The sequence below is a fragment of the Molothrus aeneus genome, chromosome 7 (assembly GCF_037042795.1).
Source record: "Molothrus aeneus isolate 106 chromosome 7, BPBGC_Maene_1.0, whole genome shotgun sequence".
Taxonomy (NCBI): domain Eukaryota; kingdom Metazoa; phylum Chordata; class Aves; order Passeriformes; family Icteridae; genus Molothrus; species Molothrus aeneus.
The window spans coordinates 33806724-33824543 of record NC_089652.1 but is presented as its reverse complement, the minus strand read 5'-3'; the positions used below and the strand labels follow the sequence as shown (position 1 = coordinate 33824543).

At 36.1% G+C, this 17820-nt stretch overlaps 1 protein-coding gene across 1 annotated transcript in view; it reads left to right on the top strand.

Annotated features, from left to right (window-relative positions):
- The window catches only part of LRP1B (LDL receptor related protein 1B), a 631162-nt gene that overhangs the window by 553113 nt on the left and 60229 nt on the right, over window positions 1-17820 (top strand). Inside the window, exons 63-71 of the mRNA XM_066553313.1 lie at window positions 1631-1724; window positions 2775-2891; window positions 3066-3185; window positions 5496-5615; window positions 9544-9660; window positions 14569-14675; window positions 15339-15468; window positions 16458-16564; window positions 16889-17021. Of these exons, the coding sequence (XP_066409410.1) occupies window positions 1631-1724; window positions 2775-2891; window positions 3066-3185; window positions 5496-5615; window positions 9544-9660; window positions 14569-14675; window positions 15339-15468; window positions 16458-16564; window positions 16889-17021 (1045 nt within the window). The remainder of the gene's footprint in view (window positions 1-1630; window positions 1725-2774; window positions 2892-3065; window positions 3186-5495; window positions 5616-9543; window positions 9661-14568; window positions 14676-15338; window positions 15469-16457; window positions 16565-16888; window positions 17022-17820) is intronic.

Below are 17820 nucleotides of genomic sequence, written 5' to 3'. Positions count from 1 at the left end.
CTTGTGGTGAGCAGAACAAGTAGAGAACACAAAGAATGATAATTGTCTGAGTTTCTATTTGTCTCCTGCCTTTGGCATCCTCCTGCTGACCCCTCTGAGCTGCAGATCTGTGTGGGGCAGTAACAGCTGCCCTTCAGCCCAGCCTGTTACACAGCAAGTCCCTCAAGGTGCTACAGGAATGATGTAGCTCCAGCTCTAGGTGCTATATCATAAGTGCCTTTGAAACCCTAATTTTTCTTGGCAGAAAAGATAAACTGAGCTAAGGCACCAAATGTAATATACCATTTAATTACAGCTTTATTGAATAATCAACGATTTTTAAAATGTGGAAAAAAGCTGCCCAGAGACAGAAAATGAAATGTTTTGCCCTTCTAAATCTCTTGGTTTCTTTACTTTCTCTGTTCATAGAGACACAGGGTAGGAAAACCAACATTTCTTAAAAGCTGACTGATAATCTACCCAGATTTTTCTCCCTGACACGAGCCACATAATGTACTCAGTTTTTAGGTTTAGCCCTAGAAAATTACATCAGTTTGTACTTTGTTTTGTTTGCATTCCTCTTTCAGTCAGAACAGTCACCTGAGTAGAGAGTGAATACACAGCCTTCTTACAAAAGGATATTTCAGTTTTTTCTACGGATGTTTTATCCTTTTGAAAGTCTGGAAGGCTTTACATTTGGTTTGTTCATTTAATTCAAACAATGTAAGCAATACTGTACACAACACCACACATTAAGGCTCTTTTCTGTAACTGTGGGTGTTTGGGTTTATCTGGAAAAATGATGTTGTCGGCTTCAACAGTCTATAAAAGCAGAATTGAAGTGTTTGCTTTGAATAAGACCTTCAAGAATGAAATCACAGAATGCAGCAAAATGTGATGAGCAGTTTGTGTTGGGGCATTGTAAGCCAGTGTAACAGAGTCATCAAAACTACTGTGATTTTTATCACCTTGGCAACCTCAGAGCCAAACATCTCCAAATAAAAAAACCCCAAAATTTAAAATACAAGTTTTGTAAAATTATCAGCCAGAAAATCCTTGATGCTTCAATACCTTAAGCAGCTGATTTGTGGAAAAAACACTCCACAACTTGTAGAAGTTGTAACATTGGTATAATTTATTTTAGCGTTGGGCGCATGTGGGAGAGGTTCCTTTAAAAGACACATGTACCTCCAAAAATTCCTGAGTTTATTTTATCCCTCTAACTTGTTGCATATGCATTAAACTGTTTTATCAGTTTTTACAAGCCTGCACAGTTCTTCAGTCATGTAGTTGTAATGTGGTGTTTTTAACCCAGATTCAGCTTTTCTGTCTGCTTTAGCCCCAAGGTTGGTGGAGCCCCTCTTTATCTCTCTTCAGCCTGGATGCATGCAATCTCCATTGTTTTCTCAGAAGAGAATCTCTTTTTTTCTCTTTTGCAAGCACAACAAGTTAACAGACTGAACAAGTTTAAAAAGCAGACTCCAGTTAAATCCAAAATTGGTTTCTACCTTAAGTTAAATTTCTAAGCCGTGTCTCACGGCAGAGCCGATTTTCATAAACTGTGCCATTCCTGCTTAGAAATAAATAAATGAATGAATGCATGAATGTCAACACGAAATCTTTTATTCCTGCTGGCCTTTCCTCTTTGCAGTTCCGTTGCAAAACCGACAAGTGCATCCCATTCTGGTGGAAGTGTGACACAGTGGATGACTGCGGGGACGGCTCCGACGAGCCCGCTGAGTGCCGTGAGTGCGCGCTGGCTCTGTCACCAGGGCCCAAAACAAACAGAACACTTATTTATAAAGTTTAGGGAGAGGATTTCTGTGGGCACTTTAGTTTGCAGCACTACTTTATGTTCCTGTGTCTCTGAGCCTTTTAAGATCTTTGGAAAATCATACACATTTTTCATCTTTCAAACACTCTACTTCATCCCAGTTATGTTTTCACTAAAGATTTTAATTTTGAATTGTGGAATTCTTTGCATGAACACAAAGTTCTGACAGGTTTACTTGGGGCTTTTTTCTGTGTAATAAAAATGTGGGATTCTAATCTCATTTGCCTGCATTTTGTTGCAATTGTAGGCATTTACATTCTCATTATTCTTCACTGCAGTTTTCTGAGCAATAACAATGTTCTCTCCTTGTCTTCCTTCCTTAAGCTTTTACTTGAAAAAAATGCTCTGTGTGTTCTAGTCTTCTGGTTAATTAACAGTTAATTTGATTTTTTTTGTATTGAAATCCCTCACCCCTATTTTTACAATTTTATAATTAGTTCTCTTCTCCTGCTGCAGAGGCCTCTGAAGCAAATTTTACCATATGTAATCATTCTACATAAGTTTTTATTTTAAGCTACTGTATGCTTATATATAATATTACTATAGAGGTACATAATTGCTCATTATTTCTAATGAGAGTAGCTGGAGAAGGAACAATTCCTTTCTTGGGAAATAGAATTACAGTGGGGTAGGGAGTTTCTTAAAGCAGACTTGAACTCAAGAATTTAGATCCGAAATTACAGGTCCCTGTTGAGCCTTTGGTAAGCTTCAACCTGCAGGGCGTTTTCACTCTGTGTCATTAGCATTGTAACTAGAGCTGCGCAAATTAAAGATATCAGACTTTGAAATTAGTCTTGCAATCATATGTGTGCCCTTTAATTACAATATATGCTCAGATTGAGATTATAAAGGAAATACAAGTTTATAGGTATTCTTGATTAGTCCACAGCATAAGAACAGCAATAGTGAGACTTTAACCATTGCTCTGGTAGTATTCATAAGCAGTTTTGTCTTTTCCCAGCTGAATTCAGATGTCAGCCAGGACGTTTCCAGTGTGGAACTGGGCTTTGTGCTCTTCCAGCCTTTATCTGTGATGGAGAGAACGACTGTGGGGACAATTCCGATGAACTGAACTGTGGTAGGTGCTTGTATACACTGCAGGCTTCAGAAACAGGCCAAACTTCTTTAAATGTCATGTTTCACATTTCGTCAACAAACATCATTTTTCTTCATCTACCTTTGGAGTATTGAATCTTTTCAACTTTTAATCATTTTAACTTGTTTTTTTTTTTTGTTTTCCTTGAATTTACAGACACACATGTGTGTCTGTCGGGGCAATTCAAGTGCACAAAGAGCCAGAAGTGTATCCCAATAAACCTGAGATGCAATGGCCAGGATGACTGCGGTGATGAAGAAGATGAAAGAGACTGTCGTAAGTTATGCTTAAAGAGTTTTGCTCTGTAGCTGGTTTTAAACAGGCAACTGAAGTAAAACACTGTAAGTGTCCTCTAAAACAATTTGAGAATGTGCAAACAGTTAATTCACACAGGACTGGTGTGCAATGCTTCATATACAGAAGAGAAAACTAAAATGTCATTTATTAATTCTAAATTTAAAGTCATTGCAAAGAAGAGAGGGGTAAAGACAATTTCAGGCATTTAATTGGGTTTTTGACTGAGGTTGAAACACATATTTTACTCTGAACCACCTCATAAATGACTCATCTTCCTGAGGCTTTCATCTGCCATGCCTTACAGCAATACATTTCTATGGAAAAAGATGTTTTTCAGACTCTTTTCTTGGAAAAGCTGTAGATCCAAAGCTCCTTCTACATTATTTTTCTTTCATTATTTTTACCTTTTCTGTTCACCTTTCTCTAGGGATTCCATTAATTTATCTATGTAACTGGATTTCCATTTGCTCAGCTTTTAGTGCAACTTACTTTCCACACATTTATTTTCACTTTACATTTTTTAGATATAAGTGGAGAAAATATTTTTTGGATTTATAATGGAAATTTGCTGAATAAATTTGTGTCTGATCATTTTGCAACAAAGATGATGGGGCTGCTATGTAGTTCTGTGTTTTACTCATTTCACTGCTCAGATTTGCTGCTGATCTGAGCTGCTTGTTCTGGATCAGCTTTCCCAACGTTTGCGTGTGCTGCATTTCTGCAAGGAACAAATCTTTCTTCAAGGGGAGAAGGGTTGCTAAGGACAGAAAGGCTTTGTGGATGGTCATTGTTTAATGGCTGTCTTCCAAACTGCTCAGGAGAGATGTAAATACAAGTTTTGCAGAAAGCTCTTTACGATGGTTTGCATGTTGGGTTTCTTTAAAAACTGATTAGGAGGGATCAGGAAAGCTCCTGTGAAAGATAAGAGAGATTACTTTTTCCCCTTGGAAAGAACTACACATGGTACATGGAAGGCTCCTAAAAACCTTGAGGTGTAGCTGGCAGAAGTTAAATCAGAGCAGCAGAGTCTCCAGCTCAGGGGCTGTGAGCTCATATTGACTTGGGCTCCTGCCACAAGACAGGTAACAGGTGAGATTCTCTCTCAGTCCAATGTCACTAGTCTGGGGCCCGTGAAATACTTTCTTTTTTGTTGTTGATGTTTTTTTAGGTTTGCCACTGTTCTGTTTTGCTTACCAGGTGACTTTTTCAAAGTCACATTTCATACAGAAGGCTTTCCCTACGTACAATGAAGGTCATTGTGCTGGTGTGAAGCACTGTTAAATTCCCTGGTGATGTGTCCTAGCTGAGGATCAGAATTCTTTGTTGTGGTACAGTCAGGACCATACCCAAGTCTATGGAAATGTGACATTGAGTGAAATAATGCACCAACTTTTAGCAAGCCTAAATTTTTTCATCTTAGCAAACCCGAGAGGCAAGAATGGTAATATGAGGGAGCAAATTGCTTTTCAGCAGGGGTAGGGAAGTTTTTAAAGGCACTACAGAATTCCTTAGGTGAAGGTGGGACATATGTTCATGTGGGAAAACCTTATCAGAAGTTTCCTGGTTTTCCCCTATGGTCAATACAGTTTAAAATTATTTGGAGTACCTATCTTTAAAGAACATCTAGAATCACAGGTGTGCTTGGAGGTTCTGTTTTGTTTTTAAATGGCTGTTCTAAGGTTAATGCAGCTAAACTCTAACTTAGACCATCCTTAAAGAATAGGCTGAAAGCTCAGCTGCATTTTTGCATCTTTTTCTTGCTGCAGGATTCATTCAAAAATTGTTGTTCTAAACTGATGAAGTGAAATATTTGTCAAAATTTCTCAACATTTGCCCAATTTAACAGAGCACAGAATTTCACAAAAATCATGCATAATTTTGATTCTGTTTTTGATCAAAGCATCCAGAGCTGCCTTAGCCTTATAAACTGACTCTCAGAATTTATAATTGGCACTTTAGAAAGGTAAGGTAAAAAACTTGTCTGATTTTTGCTACAGTGGATTGACTCTATCAATGGTAAGTCTGTTTGCAGTTAAAAGAATATCACAATAGGCACTTTATTAATTATATTTGTTGTGCCTTAATGTTTATATGAAATAATATAGAACAAAATGACAAAACTATAAACAGTATAAACCTGAATGCTTTTTTCTTATAGATATTATATAAATTATGCTAGAGATACCCAATATCTGATTCTTGAATCCCTATTTTTTTTTCTTTAAAACACATATATTTTAAATATTAGCAGAAATTTCTATTTTTTATCTGGAATTCTTTTATTTAAAGCTGAAAACAGTTGTTCTCCAGACCACTTCCAGTGTAAAACAACCAAACACTGCATTTCCAAGCTGTGGGTGTGTGATGAAGACCCAGATTGTGCAGATGGGTCGGATGAAGCAAACTGTGGTGAGTATGCCAGTGGTTCTGCATCTGTTGCTGTGGCTTGAAATAGTTTTAGCAAAAGGAAATAATCATCCCACTTTTTATATCCTCTTTCAGTGTTTGATAATACCTATCTGAGAATTCTCTGGCTGATTCAGTTCTTACTGAATGGCAATCTTTGTATGAGTAGTTCATAAAATTCCCATTGTACCACTTCATTGGCAGGAGCTGCAAATGAGGCTCTCATTTGGCATTTAGAGTCATAGAATTGTCACAGAATGTAGTGGCTGTCATAGGATAAGGTGATATTCTTCATTTTTCTCACAGTTTTTATCCAGTTTCTATCAGTTCAGTCTGCATTTAATTGCTGCTGAAGTTCATAAATAGCGAAAATACAATAATTTGCAAACCCTGGTAGTTAAGACTGATGGTATAGAAAGGTTCAGAGCAGTTTCTAACTTGACATGGCTCTGTGAGCTCCAGGGAGTTATGAGTCAGCTCTTATTGTTGTAATTAGAGAAAATAATAAATATAAATATTCTGCCTGGGAAATGGATTACAGACAATCAGAGGCAGAGTAAGTGGATCAGTCCTGCTGGAAAACCCATCGAGATGGGTAGCAGTGCAAGACACACACCAGCCATGTGCAGAAACCCTTGTGAAACTTCCAAGACTGGTCTATAAAGGAAAATACAGAAAAATGGTCTGAGGTAGAGGAGAACAAGACAAATATGGAACATTTAAAGCTCTCACCATTATTCATCCATGCATCAGTGAATGGTTTGATGAAACACCTGTGTCTGGACAGGTTTATCTTTGGGACAACAGAGTAACAAAACTACAGGCTACAGTCAAGGACAAAGCACTGAGCTGCTTTTCCATGGAGGTGTTTCAAATAATTGACACATGAGCATATATAAAAAATGCTGAAGGTGGAAAATATGCCTGGGAAAATGAACTTTCTCAACACTGAAAATCCAAGACCATTGTTTGAATTGCCAGGATGGGGAAAATAATTACTCCTGTCAACTGGTGAGAAGTTTACAGTGCAAGGAATCATTTGTCTTGAAGAAACAGTGAATGCAAAGGAGATGAAGCTTCACCTCCACTTCTGGGCTGTTATTGAAGCAGCCCTGCACTGCTCACTTTCCGATCTATGTCACAGCTACTTTCTCCTCTACCATTCCACATCACCTGGATCTCCAACATTTTGTGGCTTTCCAATTGGGACAGCATTCCAAGCTTCCAAACTGTGGATTCACATTTTGGCCAACCTGATGTGGCACAAATGGTCATAAATTTCATCTAATATTTTCATTGTAAAATATTTTATCCTCAAGTCACAATTTAATTTTTTTAAAGAGAAAAAGAAATAATACTGACAGTAAATAGGAAAAAATGTGTTTAGAATTAAGTACTTCACTCTGAGCCATCATTTTACAGTAGATAGAATAAAAATTACTCATATGACTAAAAAGTACAGAGAAAAATTTTGGGACTGTATGCAGTCCCAAGCTCAAAAGGTTCTTTAAATCACAGCATATCCAGCAGGAGGTGTTGCTTCATATCTGAGACTCATCTTGACTTTTGTCCTGTCTCTGGCAGGAATATGTGAGCAGAGCAGGCCCATATTGAAACCTCCCTGGGATACCCTTCATCCTCTAACAATTGGAGAATCAGAGACATTGTCAGTCAGATATGTCTCTGTTTACAATAATTCATCATAGATTCCACTTTTTTCCCTTTGTAAAGTTTTCACAACATGCTGCAGTGAGGTGTCCCCCAGCTTAACCACACATTCCCCTGAAAAAACACCCACATCTTTATTTTTAATCTCCTGGCTGCATACACTGCTCTTGTTTTTTTTTGTGTTGGAGGAGACAAAAATTTATCCATAGCCACAATTTCTGTGCCAAACATGGCTGAGTACACATGGAACAGCTAAGCCTTGACAAGAACAGGGTGTGTTTAATCACATTTTGAAGTTTTCCATATTTTTTTAGCATTTGAAATATGGTTAGATGACCTTACAATGGCAGCAGTTTCAACACAATTTGGTCTTCTTCATTTTATTTTTCAAGTTAAAGATTGTTATTTTTATGTACAAAGTTTGATAGAATTAAATTCTATGAAGTATATGAATGAATATAAAAAGGATCTACATATGTTGATGTAACACTAATTTGTTATTGTTTGGAGTTCATTTCTAAAATGTCTGCAATGCAAAATTTGTGTTCAAGAATCTCATTTTGCTTGAGTGCTGCCTGGCCATATGTATTTTGCTTAGTCAACTTCTGCTGCTGTGGGTTATTGGAGATATTACACTGAGCACATTTCTAGAAGCAGTGGAAATGTATTTACTCTTCTGTGGTTGCTTTCCAACTCAGAGAGTTGAGGCAGAATCAGGAGACGTGGATTCCTTTAGGAGTGTCTGGTGCTTCTCAGAGGAAAAGAGGTAGAGTTAATTGGTGCTAACTGTCCAGGCAATTAAAGAAAACCATTAGATTATGCTAGTCCTTGCTCACAACTTTGATACTTTACATCAAAATGGAGCAGTTTGAGTTAGAATCTTTACTGGAAGTATTTTAATAAATATAGGATGGATTTCAGGATTGAAACTTTTTCCTTTGCAGAACTATAGAACGAAAATAGAAGAATGTCATGAGTTTGGCAGGAATATTTTTAATTGTTTGCCAGTGCAAGTATTTGAGATATCATGATCAAAGTACCATCAATTGTAATATTTAAAAATGTCATGGAAAAAAACACATACTTTGGGAGAAAACTTATTGCAATTGTGACATTGGCAGGGAACAAGGAATAAACACAAAAGGCAGAGTTTCAGTGACCAGATTTTTGAGTGCACACAACTGAGCTGCAACACCAATCTTGGTAATCAAATGTGGTTTTATCAGTCTGGTTCCAGAGCCACACCTAAAACAACAGAGAAAATGCAACATTTGGTCTCTAGCATCAAATTAGCAGCTGTGATTTGTGGTTCAGCTGCAGAGGAATCAGGTGATTGGAGCTGCTGTTTGTCAGTCCTTAGCAGCCCTGGGCTTGCCCTGAGAGCAGAGTGAAGCTGTTCTGACATGTTTTGACTTTTCCTAACAGAAATTTAAACATTTTCTAGTGCAAAATCACAGTGACATGTAATTTTAAATATGTCATTGAAGCTTTTACAAAGCAAACCTTTTTTTTTTCTTCCTCCCCCAATGAAAATGTCACTGATAACTTTTTAATTTACGTCATTTCATCTCAGTCCTTAGAAGCTGAACAAATTATTCAAGAGTTGCTCACAGAAAACACAGAGGCAGCTCCTTCCTGCTGGAGGAGTTCAGGGTGTTCATGTATCTCTCTAAGAGGCTTCCAATGCTCCTCTGAAAAGCTCATTGAAAATATAGAACTTGAAGCAAATTTCCCTCGATTCAGCACTATAGGCTTTGTAATGTTTTACCTCATACGAGTAACATCCAATCCAGTCCATCAGTAGGTAAAAATTTAAATAAATTGCAAGATTTTCTATTCTAAATTATTATAAGCAAAAATAACTTTTGAGAAATACCTATTTTGTACAATTTTAAAATCAATATTTCAGTGGTAAACCATGTGGTCTGATCTTTTTTAGGACAATCTTACAGATAAATTCAAGGAAAAATGAATTCAGTTCTTGAGATTCAGTGTACTAATACTCTCTCATGACCCCTTCTGAATTTCAATTTTTTTTAACTTTATAAGACTGTTTATACACTGAGTATCCTAATTTAATAAAATTTAAGATTAAGGTGTGAATGTATAAATAGAAGTTTAAAGAATGTTATGAGAAATAAATTATTTCTGAAAGTAAAGCTTCAAATATTATGGTTGCTTGTCATTATATGTATCCATATATGTCTTTCTCTCTTTGACTCTTTGTTTGCAATGCTGTAAATATTATTCACCCTAATTACAGATAAAAAAACTTGTGGACCTCATGAGTTCCAGTGCAAAAACAACAACTGCATTCCAGATCACTGGAGATGTGACAGCCAGAATGATTGTGGAGATAATTCTGATGAAGAAAACTGTAGTAAGTAACTTTTACCTTGGTCCATGTTAGAACAGAGTCAGGTTGGCAACGTGCAAGAGGAAAATTTTGAATTTTGATAAAAACAAGCTGTGTATTTTCATTCAAGACCCTCTGATCTGCTGAAAATCAGCTGGCCACAATTGAAAATGTCCCTTGCTGTAATTCTCCAATTCTGTTCACTCTTATAAAGAGCTGTATCAGCTATGAAAATATGCCTGACCTCCAACTGCTCAATAATCTGGTAAATTAAAAAGAAATATTGCAATTAATTTACCTTTGTCAGTTAGTTACGTATCAAATTTCTTATCTTCAAAGAAGAATCATAAACACTGTTCAGAAGTGACGTGATAAGCATTTGTTAACAAGGAATTTTGATCCAACTCTACCTGCTTGTTATATTCATTGTATTCTTGAGATGATTTGCCTTGTTTCATATTGAGAAGTCAATTTCTCTACTATTTAATTGCATTGAGAAGTAAATGTCGTTATTCAAAGTAGCTCAGTTCTCTCCTACCCATGAGGAACCTGAAGGCCTAATAAATCTCTGTAATACCACTTTCAGGGAGTTAATTTCCATCTGGGTCTCAGGAAGAAATGAAAAATTTGTAATGATTTTATCTAATAATTATTGTCTTTATAAAATATTTCAAGAGGGACATTCCCTAACTAGTTCTGAAGGGCCTTCTCTTGACAATTGCTGTGGGGTTTTTTTCATTTTACTCAGAAATACTCAGAATTTAATATCTTTTTCTTGCACATAATCTTGAATACGCATTCCTGTTTGTATACCACGAGTGTATATTTAGTATCCTCAAGGTGATGAGCTAGGCAGATTAATAAATTAGGCATTTTAATGCTGAGTGGATGCTGCTGCCCCTTTCTCCAGTCCAAGATGTGGTGCCCATAGGTACAGAGTGTCTCATTCAGCTTGGCAGGTTAAAGTGGATTTATCTGCCTGGTAATTACACCCTGCATTTGAAAATGTTGTGAGTTTTATTACTGCAAGCAGCAGTGCTGTGGTGCATAAAAAAGGGAAAATGTTGTGTGTCTCAGTAATCACTCAGAGCCTTTTGTTGTTGAACCCCAGGGATATTGGCACACAAAAGCTTTCTTAGCTTTGTGGGAGATTTTACTTAGGGATTGATTATTAGTGTCAGTTTTCTGTACTACAAGTAGCAAGAAATTATTTTATGTTTTTATATTCATGTAGAAATCAAATAGAGAGCGATAGTTGTGCTGTGGTGGTGTTAATCTACAGGATTGGGCAGTTTGTTGAAAATCTGAAAAAAAAAGGAAAAAACAAAACTTCCACAAAATGTTGTTGCTGTTAGCAAAATAAGTGCTGAATTTCGTATTTGGAATTAGCCATGTGTATGATTCAGCAGTAATAATTCTCTCCCTTAAAGTTCAGATCGTCATAATACAAAGTGATATTTAAAAGTTCAAATAATGAGAGAGAAATAATCTGAAGTTTTTAAGAAAAAAAAAATTAAGTTAGCCAGCTTTGTGTCCATATTAATAGCCACGTTATAGATTCAGTTCTTGGTTGTTTTCTAGACTTGAAGATAAAAAAAATTGTAATTAATTGTAATGGATGGAATTAGTGAGTTGACAGTACCCAGGTAAAAAAGGTGCTAGGGTTTTTTTTTTAAAATTTGCCTTTGCTTGTTAAATGAATAGTTAAATTCTAGCTACAGATTCTTCTGTTTAAATTAAACACAGTGGTCTGGCACAGTTTTAAAATCCAAAATCTTGGAAGCACAGGGACAGTACATAATACTGTTCAGCTATTTGACATTGTTGAATAAAATTTTTATAGACCATCAAACCACTTACAGAATAAAGTGTAATGAAACAAATACATATGAAATTAGAACTTCAAAAGCATTTGACAAAATAAGTTGCATTGCACAGTGAGATAAATTGTTCATGGCATCCATGAATATAATATACAAAAGGCTGTCAGGGAACTATATCAGAAAATGAGTTGTTTCTCAAGAATGAGGAATGAATTCACTGAATTATAGAAATTCAGCTCAAGCATTTGCACTTTTCTCTATAGTTTCTTCACATGCAAGAAATTCACTCTTCTGGTCATAACATAATGAAGTCTAAATGATACACAATGATACAGCACTAATAATTTTTCACACCCATTCTGGCTTTATTTTTTTTTTTAACATGCAATGAGCAGGTAGTGTTTGACCCAAATTCCTTGTTAAAAAATGCTTATCACTTTACTCTGAACAGTGTTTATGATTCTTTTTCAGAGGTAAAGAAATCTGGTATGTAACGAACTGATAAAGGTAAAATAATTTTAATATTTACTTTTAATTCAGCAGATTATTGAGCAGTTGGAGGCATTTTTTCATAGCTCATACAGCTCCTTGAAAGAGCTTTTGTCATTATTTTTCCTAGAGTCTATTGGTTTTAACTATTTTTGGACACTGTGAAATAAGAGTTTTTAGCTTGGATATCGGTACCTGATGAGTCCACAATAAGAAATGTAGAATACATTTTTAACTCTTCTGATGGAATATCTGTCTGGAGGCAGAATTTGCTTTCAGAGTTTATTTGTATTTTCAAAACCAATTTACCGCAAAAATAGGGTTTCCTCTTTAAGGAAACTCCAAAAAAGGAAAATTCCATAGGAATTATTCTTACTCTATCTATCTAACCCAAAATGAAAGCACCAGTATTTTTTTTTTATTTAATGTGATTAAAGAAAATGTAAGGTACTGTAACCATTGAAGCAAAGCAAACACAATAATGTTGTAGCAAGGCATGAATTCAATCAGTGTGAAAATATTTGTGCTGCTACGAGCTCTTCCTAATGCTCTTTTCTTGTTTCTACAAGTTGCCAAGAAAACAAATTAGTTAATTTTGTCCTGGGATAAGTGTATATCCCAAATGCTTTTCTTAGGAAGGAGTTTCAGTGTTTTGGTAAAGCAGAAGCTAAAGAATGCTGTCCGTCATGGATTATACAGAAGTCCATTAATGCTTGTTCCTTTAATATTGCTTTGTATTAATAATTATTCCTTTATAACAATCTGAGCACTGATGGAAAAGAACTTTTCTGTGTTCGTATGTAAATCACAGAGCTGGATCCCAGCAGCAGAAGAAATATTTCTTGCAAACAGAGAATTGAGTACTTAGTTCTTTGTGTACATTTTTTCCAGTATCAAATCTCTGTTTATAAATAATTTATTAGCAGTATAGCAAAAGTATTTGCTTGTATTTTTCCAATCAATATAGAAACATGATAAATGTTTTTTTTTTTTTGCTTGTGAATTACTTTTCCCACAAATTATTTCCTTTCTATATTTTATCATATCATGAAATTCTCCTTCTTGGCTTGTTGAAAACAAAAAGAATCAAATGTCAAGGATTTGCTAGACCTTACACTTTGAAAAAAAATTTGAGTGTGGATATAATCTGAGTCCACATAAATGCCAACCTTTGATTTGCTGAAATACAACATTTCTGGAGAACTGATGCAATTGCTCTAGATGTGCTTTTAAAATGACTTTCCTACAACTTCAAAATTAAAATTCGTTCCTACGTGAAAAATGAAATTTCTCTTAAAAAATTTCAAACAGAGTCATTTTGAGTATTTTTTATGAAGTAAAGATTGGAAAAAAAGGCAGTCAAAAAGTTTATTAAAGCTGCTCCTTTCCTGGAACAGTTTTTGATTTTTATAAATCCTAGGAAAGTCAACCAACCAACCAAACAAACAAAAACCAAAACACATGGACTCAAGTTTGTTACATCCTTGTAACTTGTGTGTAGTGTATTCTCATACTGGTATTTACCAAATTTTTATCAGTTTGAGTCCTCTACTTTTGTGCTTGCTTTTCTTTATCACTGTGGCACATTTTACAAAAGCATTCATGCTTGCACCTTCCATAACTCACTAAAGGACCCTTCAGCATTTCTCAATTTATTGCTGTCCATTCCTGCTGTCCATTGTTGCTGTCGGCTCTCTCTCTTCTCTTTTTTGCCCCTTTCTTCCTTGGTCCAGTCACTGTCATTTGTTGTTCCCCATCTCTCTGCTGAAAAGGTTTTACTAATTAATCCTTATTCTTGATTTTACATCATTTACATAATGCATTGTTTCCTGTGGTGGAAATAATCCTTTTTCACCTTTTAAGTCCTTTTTTTCCCCAAGCTCTCTGACTGGTAGATCTAAATTGCATTTAGAGATTTGTTTAACTTTTCCTAAATCCCCAATACCTCTCTACCTTTGTTTATTCTAATGCTCCAGCATCCAAAAAGTGTCTTTTGGAGTGGTCCTCATTCTCAGGAGGAAAGCACATTATGTTCTCCTGTGGGACTCTTCCCCAGAGGTCCCCCTTGCCAACGTTTGTGTCAGCAGTAGTGAAAATTTTTATTTTATTTGAAACACCAAATTTTGTGTTCCCTTTGCCATTCCCCTGAATGCTGAGCACAGGGGAAGCTGACTCTTAGCCCACACATTCTAAAAGATATGTGATAAATGATGTGCTACCATGTTATGGAAAGTCAGAAATCTGCTTAGTTCTAATTACATTGGATATTGACATGCAAAATGCATTTCTGGTCTCTGGTGCACGTCTCACAAACCCTGTAATGACATACATGTGTGGAAATTCATAACATATATATTCAACATCATGTTATTTTGCAAAGAAATCTGGTAGAACCCAAATGTGTGAAAGTAATGAATTTTATCTTCCTATATGTAAATGAAATTTAGTTAAAATATGTTGTGGAATAAAATACTATAGAAAATGACTCCTTATCATTTGCAAGCTAATTGTTTTGAGTTTTTCATATTTATTCATTGATTGATTGGGGGAAGGGGGGTTATGTGTAAAATATTTAAAGGAAATGATAATAAACCTAGGTTTGTTTCTTTTCTTTCTTCAGAGCCTCAAACATGCACTTTGAAAGATTTTCCTTGTGCAAATGGAGACTGTGTTTCAGCAAGATTCTGGTGTGATGGAGACTACGACTGTGCGGATGGCTCAGATGAGGTAGGCATCTTCCAGAAAAAATATTTCTTTAGAGAATTAGTAGTTTTAAACTTTTGGAGAATGGATTCCTGCATAGAAATTTTCTAAAAGGCAGCAGTGGGAACTCTACACATGAATCCCTGTATGCAAATATCATTACGAAATTAAAACCAAACCTCTTGATGTAATTATTCTAAAAAGAGAACATACAAATAAATCAAGTAAATTTGAATATTACTCTACATTTTCTTGTCCCAGCAGTGATCTGAACCTCTTCCCATCACAGAAATACTTTGTGTCCTGATTGGGAAACCATTCTTTTTACCACAGCACTGCTTTGGTTTGAGAGATTTTTTTTTTTTTTGAGAGAATAATGAAGACTGTTTGTTGTGCATCAGAAGCTTACTGGATAATACTTTGCTGGTTTTCTATTCTTTTTTTTTTCCCTTTTTTCCCTTCTCTTTTCCTCTCAATACTAGACTTCAGGTGTTTCCAGCTATTTAGAGCATGTGAGCCACCATTTTGAATTATATCCACAATAATATTTCATTTCACAAGACTTTAATTACTACATATTTCATAACATGGAGGATTATGGGCTGTAACTTCTGTCACCAGCTGCATATTTACCAATGTTTAATATAAACTCTTGATCTTGTTTATTGGTTGTTTCTTTGGTACCAGAGGTATTGTGAAACAGGCTGTTCTAGGGATCAGTTCCAGTGCTCCAATGGCCAGTGCATCTCAGCAAAGTGGAAGTGTGATGGGCATGAGGACTGCAAACTTGGGGATGATGAGAAAAATTGTGAACCAGGTATTGTTTTAAATAATTCTGAATTATAAAGTGAAGCCAGGGATGAATCAGAGTGAAGGAAAAATATAAATCATCAAATCAAGATTTCTTGGGTACTACTAGTAGTGATAAAGTGCAAAAAAAATCTGAAACTTTACCTTTTGAGTTTGCATCATTATGTCTTCCTACTGGTGTTTTGAAAACCCTACTTATGCACAACCCTGCAGTGCGAAGCTTGTTGGGGCACAGGTATTTCAATATTTTGAATTGTAATTTGATAATAAATACTCAAGATATAAAATTCTGCTGTGAAAACCTCAGGAAATCTTGTCGTATCCTGAAATGTTTTGCTTTGTGGTCTGCATTCAAAGTTTAATAGTCCTTATGCAAAGATTTTTGTCTACTAAATTATTGTTATTTTTATTTTATTTTATTTTTGCTTTCTTGGAAAATACATTTGTTTATTTTGCAGGAACTTTCCTAAATTTTTTTGTAAGCTAGATGTAACTGATAAAAGTCTTTGACAAGACTCTCCTGATTTAGAGTGCAACAAAAAACTATCCACCTTTATATTAAAATATCCTGTTTAATATTTATGTGTTTTAATTGCAATAATGTATGCTTTCCAATGAGATTGTTTCCTAAAAATTTAGCTTATTCAATTATAAATTAGCTAAATTTATCTAAACTCTAAGCCCATTTTAAGGAATGCAATTTTTAAAATATGCTCATTCTATGAATATATGCATTTTTGTAGTTGCCTTTGTTACCAAGCATAAGGAGAAAACAAAATTGAATTTCTAAGTGGAAAAACACAAATACCTTTTCACTATCATTATGCAATTTATTTAAGATGCCACAATTCAGATTTGTCAAATATTTTATCATAGTTTACAAAAGTGCTTAGACACAAGTTGGCTCACTATTAACCAGAAGGAAACTTTAAATTAAAAATCAATTTATTCATAAATTGTCTTTTTCTTAATGCTAAAATATGTGTTTGTAACCAGCATCTCCAACCTGCTCTTCAAGTGAGTACGTGTGTGCAAGTGGAGGCTGCATTTCAGCATCCCTGAAATGCAACGGGGACTTGGACTGTGCTGATGGATCTGATGAGGTACCTGACACATTTCTGGTGATTTGTTTCTTTTTCCTGATTTTTTTTTTTTTTTTGGTAAATTTTTTAGATCTCAAAATAATTGAAAGGGCAAGTAGGGTTTTCTTGCATCCCTTGAGTGCTGTCAGATAACTTAACCCCATGGTTGTACATTTCTGTGCTCTGTGGACAGGTTTTGAAATGCAGAAATTTTGTTTTCTCAAAGTCGACCCCCAAGCGTGGTTCTGGGGCAGTTTCCATCAGGGACCGCTCCCTCCTGGCAGCTTGGATAAGTTGTTGTTGCCCCCATTCATGAGCCCAGAGCTGATGTCTGTGTTCCCACAGATGGACTGTGTGTCAGAGTGTAAGGAAGATCAGTTCCGGTGCAGGAACAAGGCCTACTGCATCCCTGTGCGATGGCTTTGTGATGGGATCCATGACTGTGTGGATGGCAGCGATGAGGAAAACTGTGACCAAGGCAAGAGACACTGCTCTAAAAATGTTTATTGGGCTTTTCATGAGCATACACATTGCAAGTTAGTGGTACCCTGGCCAAAATGAGTGGAGAAAGGAAAGTTCTGTGACCTCTCCTGACAAAGGCAGTGCAGCAGCTTAACAAGTGATCTGCAGGAATAAGCAAAACTTAGGTTGTTTATGACTTGTTCCTCCTTTCTGTTTCCCTCCCCAGGGATGAAAAGGTCATGTTGTTACTGGAAGCATGTTCTTTTTCATCAAGGAAGTCAGCAGTAAATCTGGTTAATTCAAGCTTTTATAGGCCCCAATAAACTACAAAGCCATACACAATAAATCACACAGCTGTGCAATATAATGAACATTTGCTAAATAAGTCATCTTAAGAGCCCAGGTTTCTGTTTATTTCAGAAAATCACAGAACACTTTGGGTTGGAAGAGACCTTAAAATTTATCCAGTTCCAGCCCTCTGCCATAGGCAGGGACACCTTCTACTATCCCAGGTTGCTCCATGCCCCACCCAACCTAGCCTTGGACACTTCCAGGGATGGGCATCTGTTGTTAACCTGTGCCAGTGCTTCACCTTCTTTTTTGTGTTTGTCCAGAAGCAACTTGTTCATCCACAGAGTCCTTCTGGCACTCTTTGACTTCCTCTTTGTTGGGATACATCACTCCTGGGCTTGGATGAGGTGATGTTTGGATACCAGCCAGGCTCTCCTGGTCCCCTCTTCCCTCCAGGGCTTTCCCAACACATCCTGGAGAAGCCCAAGTGTGCTGTCATGGAGCCCAGTGCAGGGAGCTTGCTC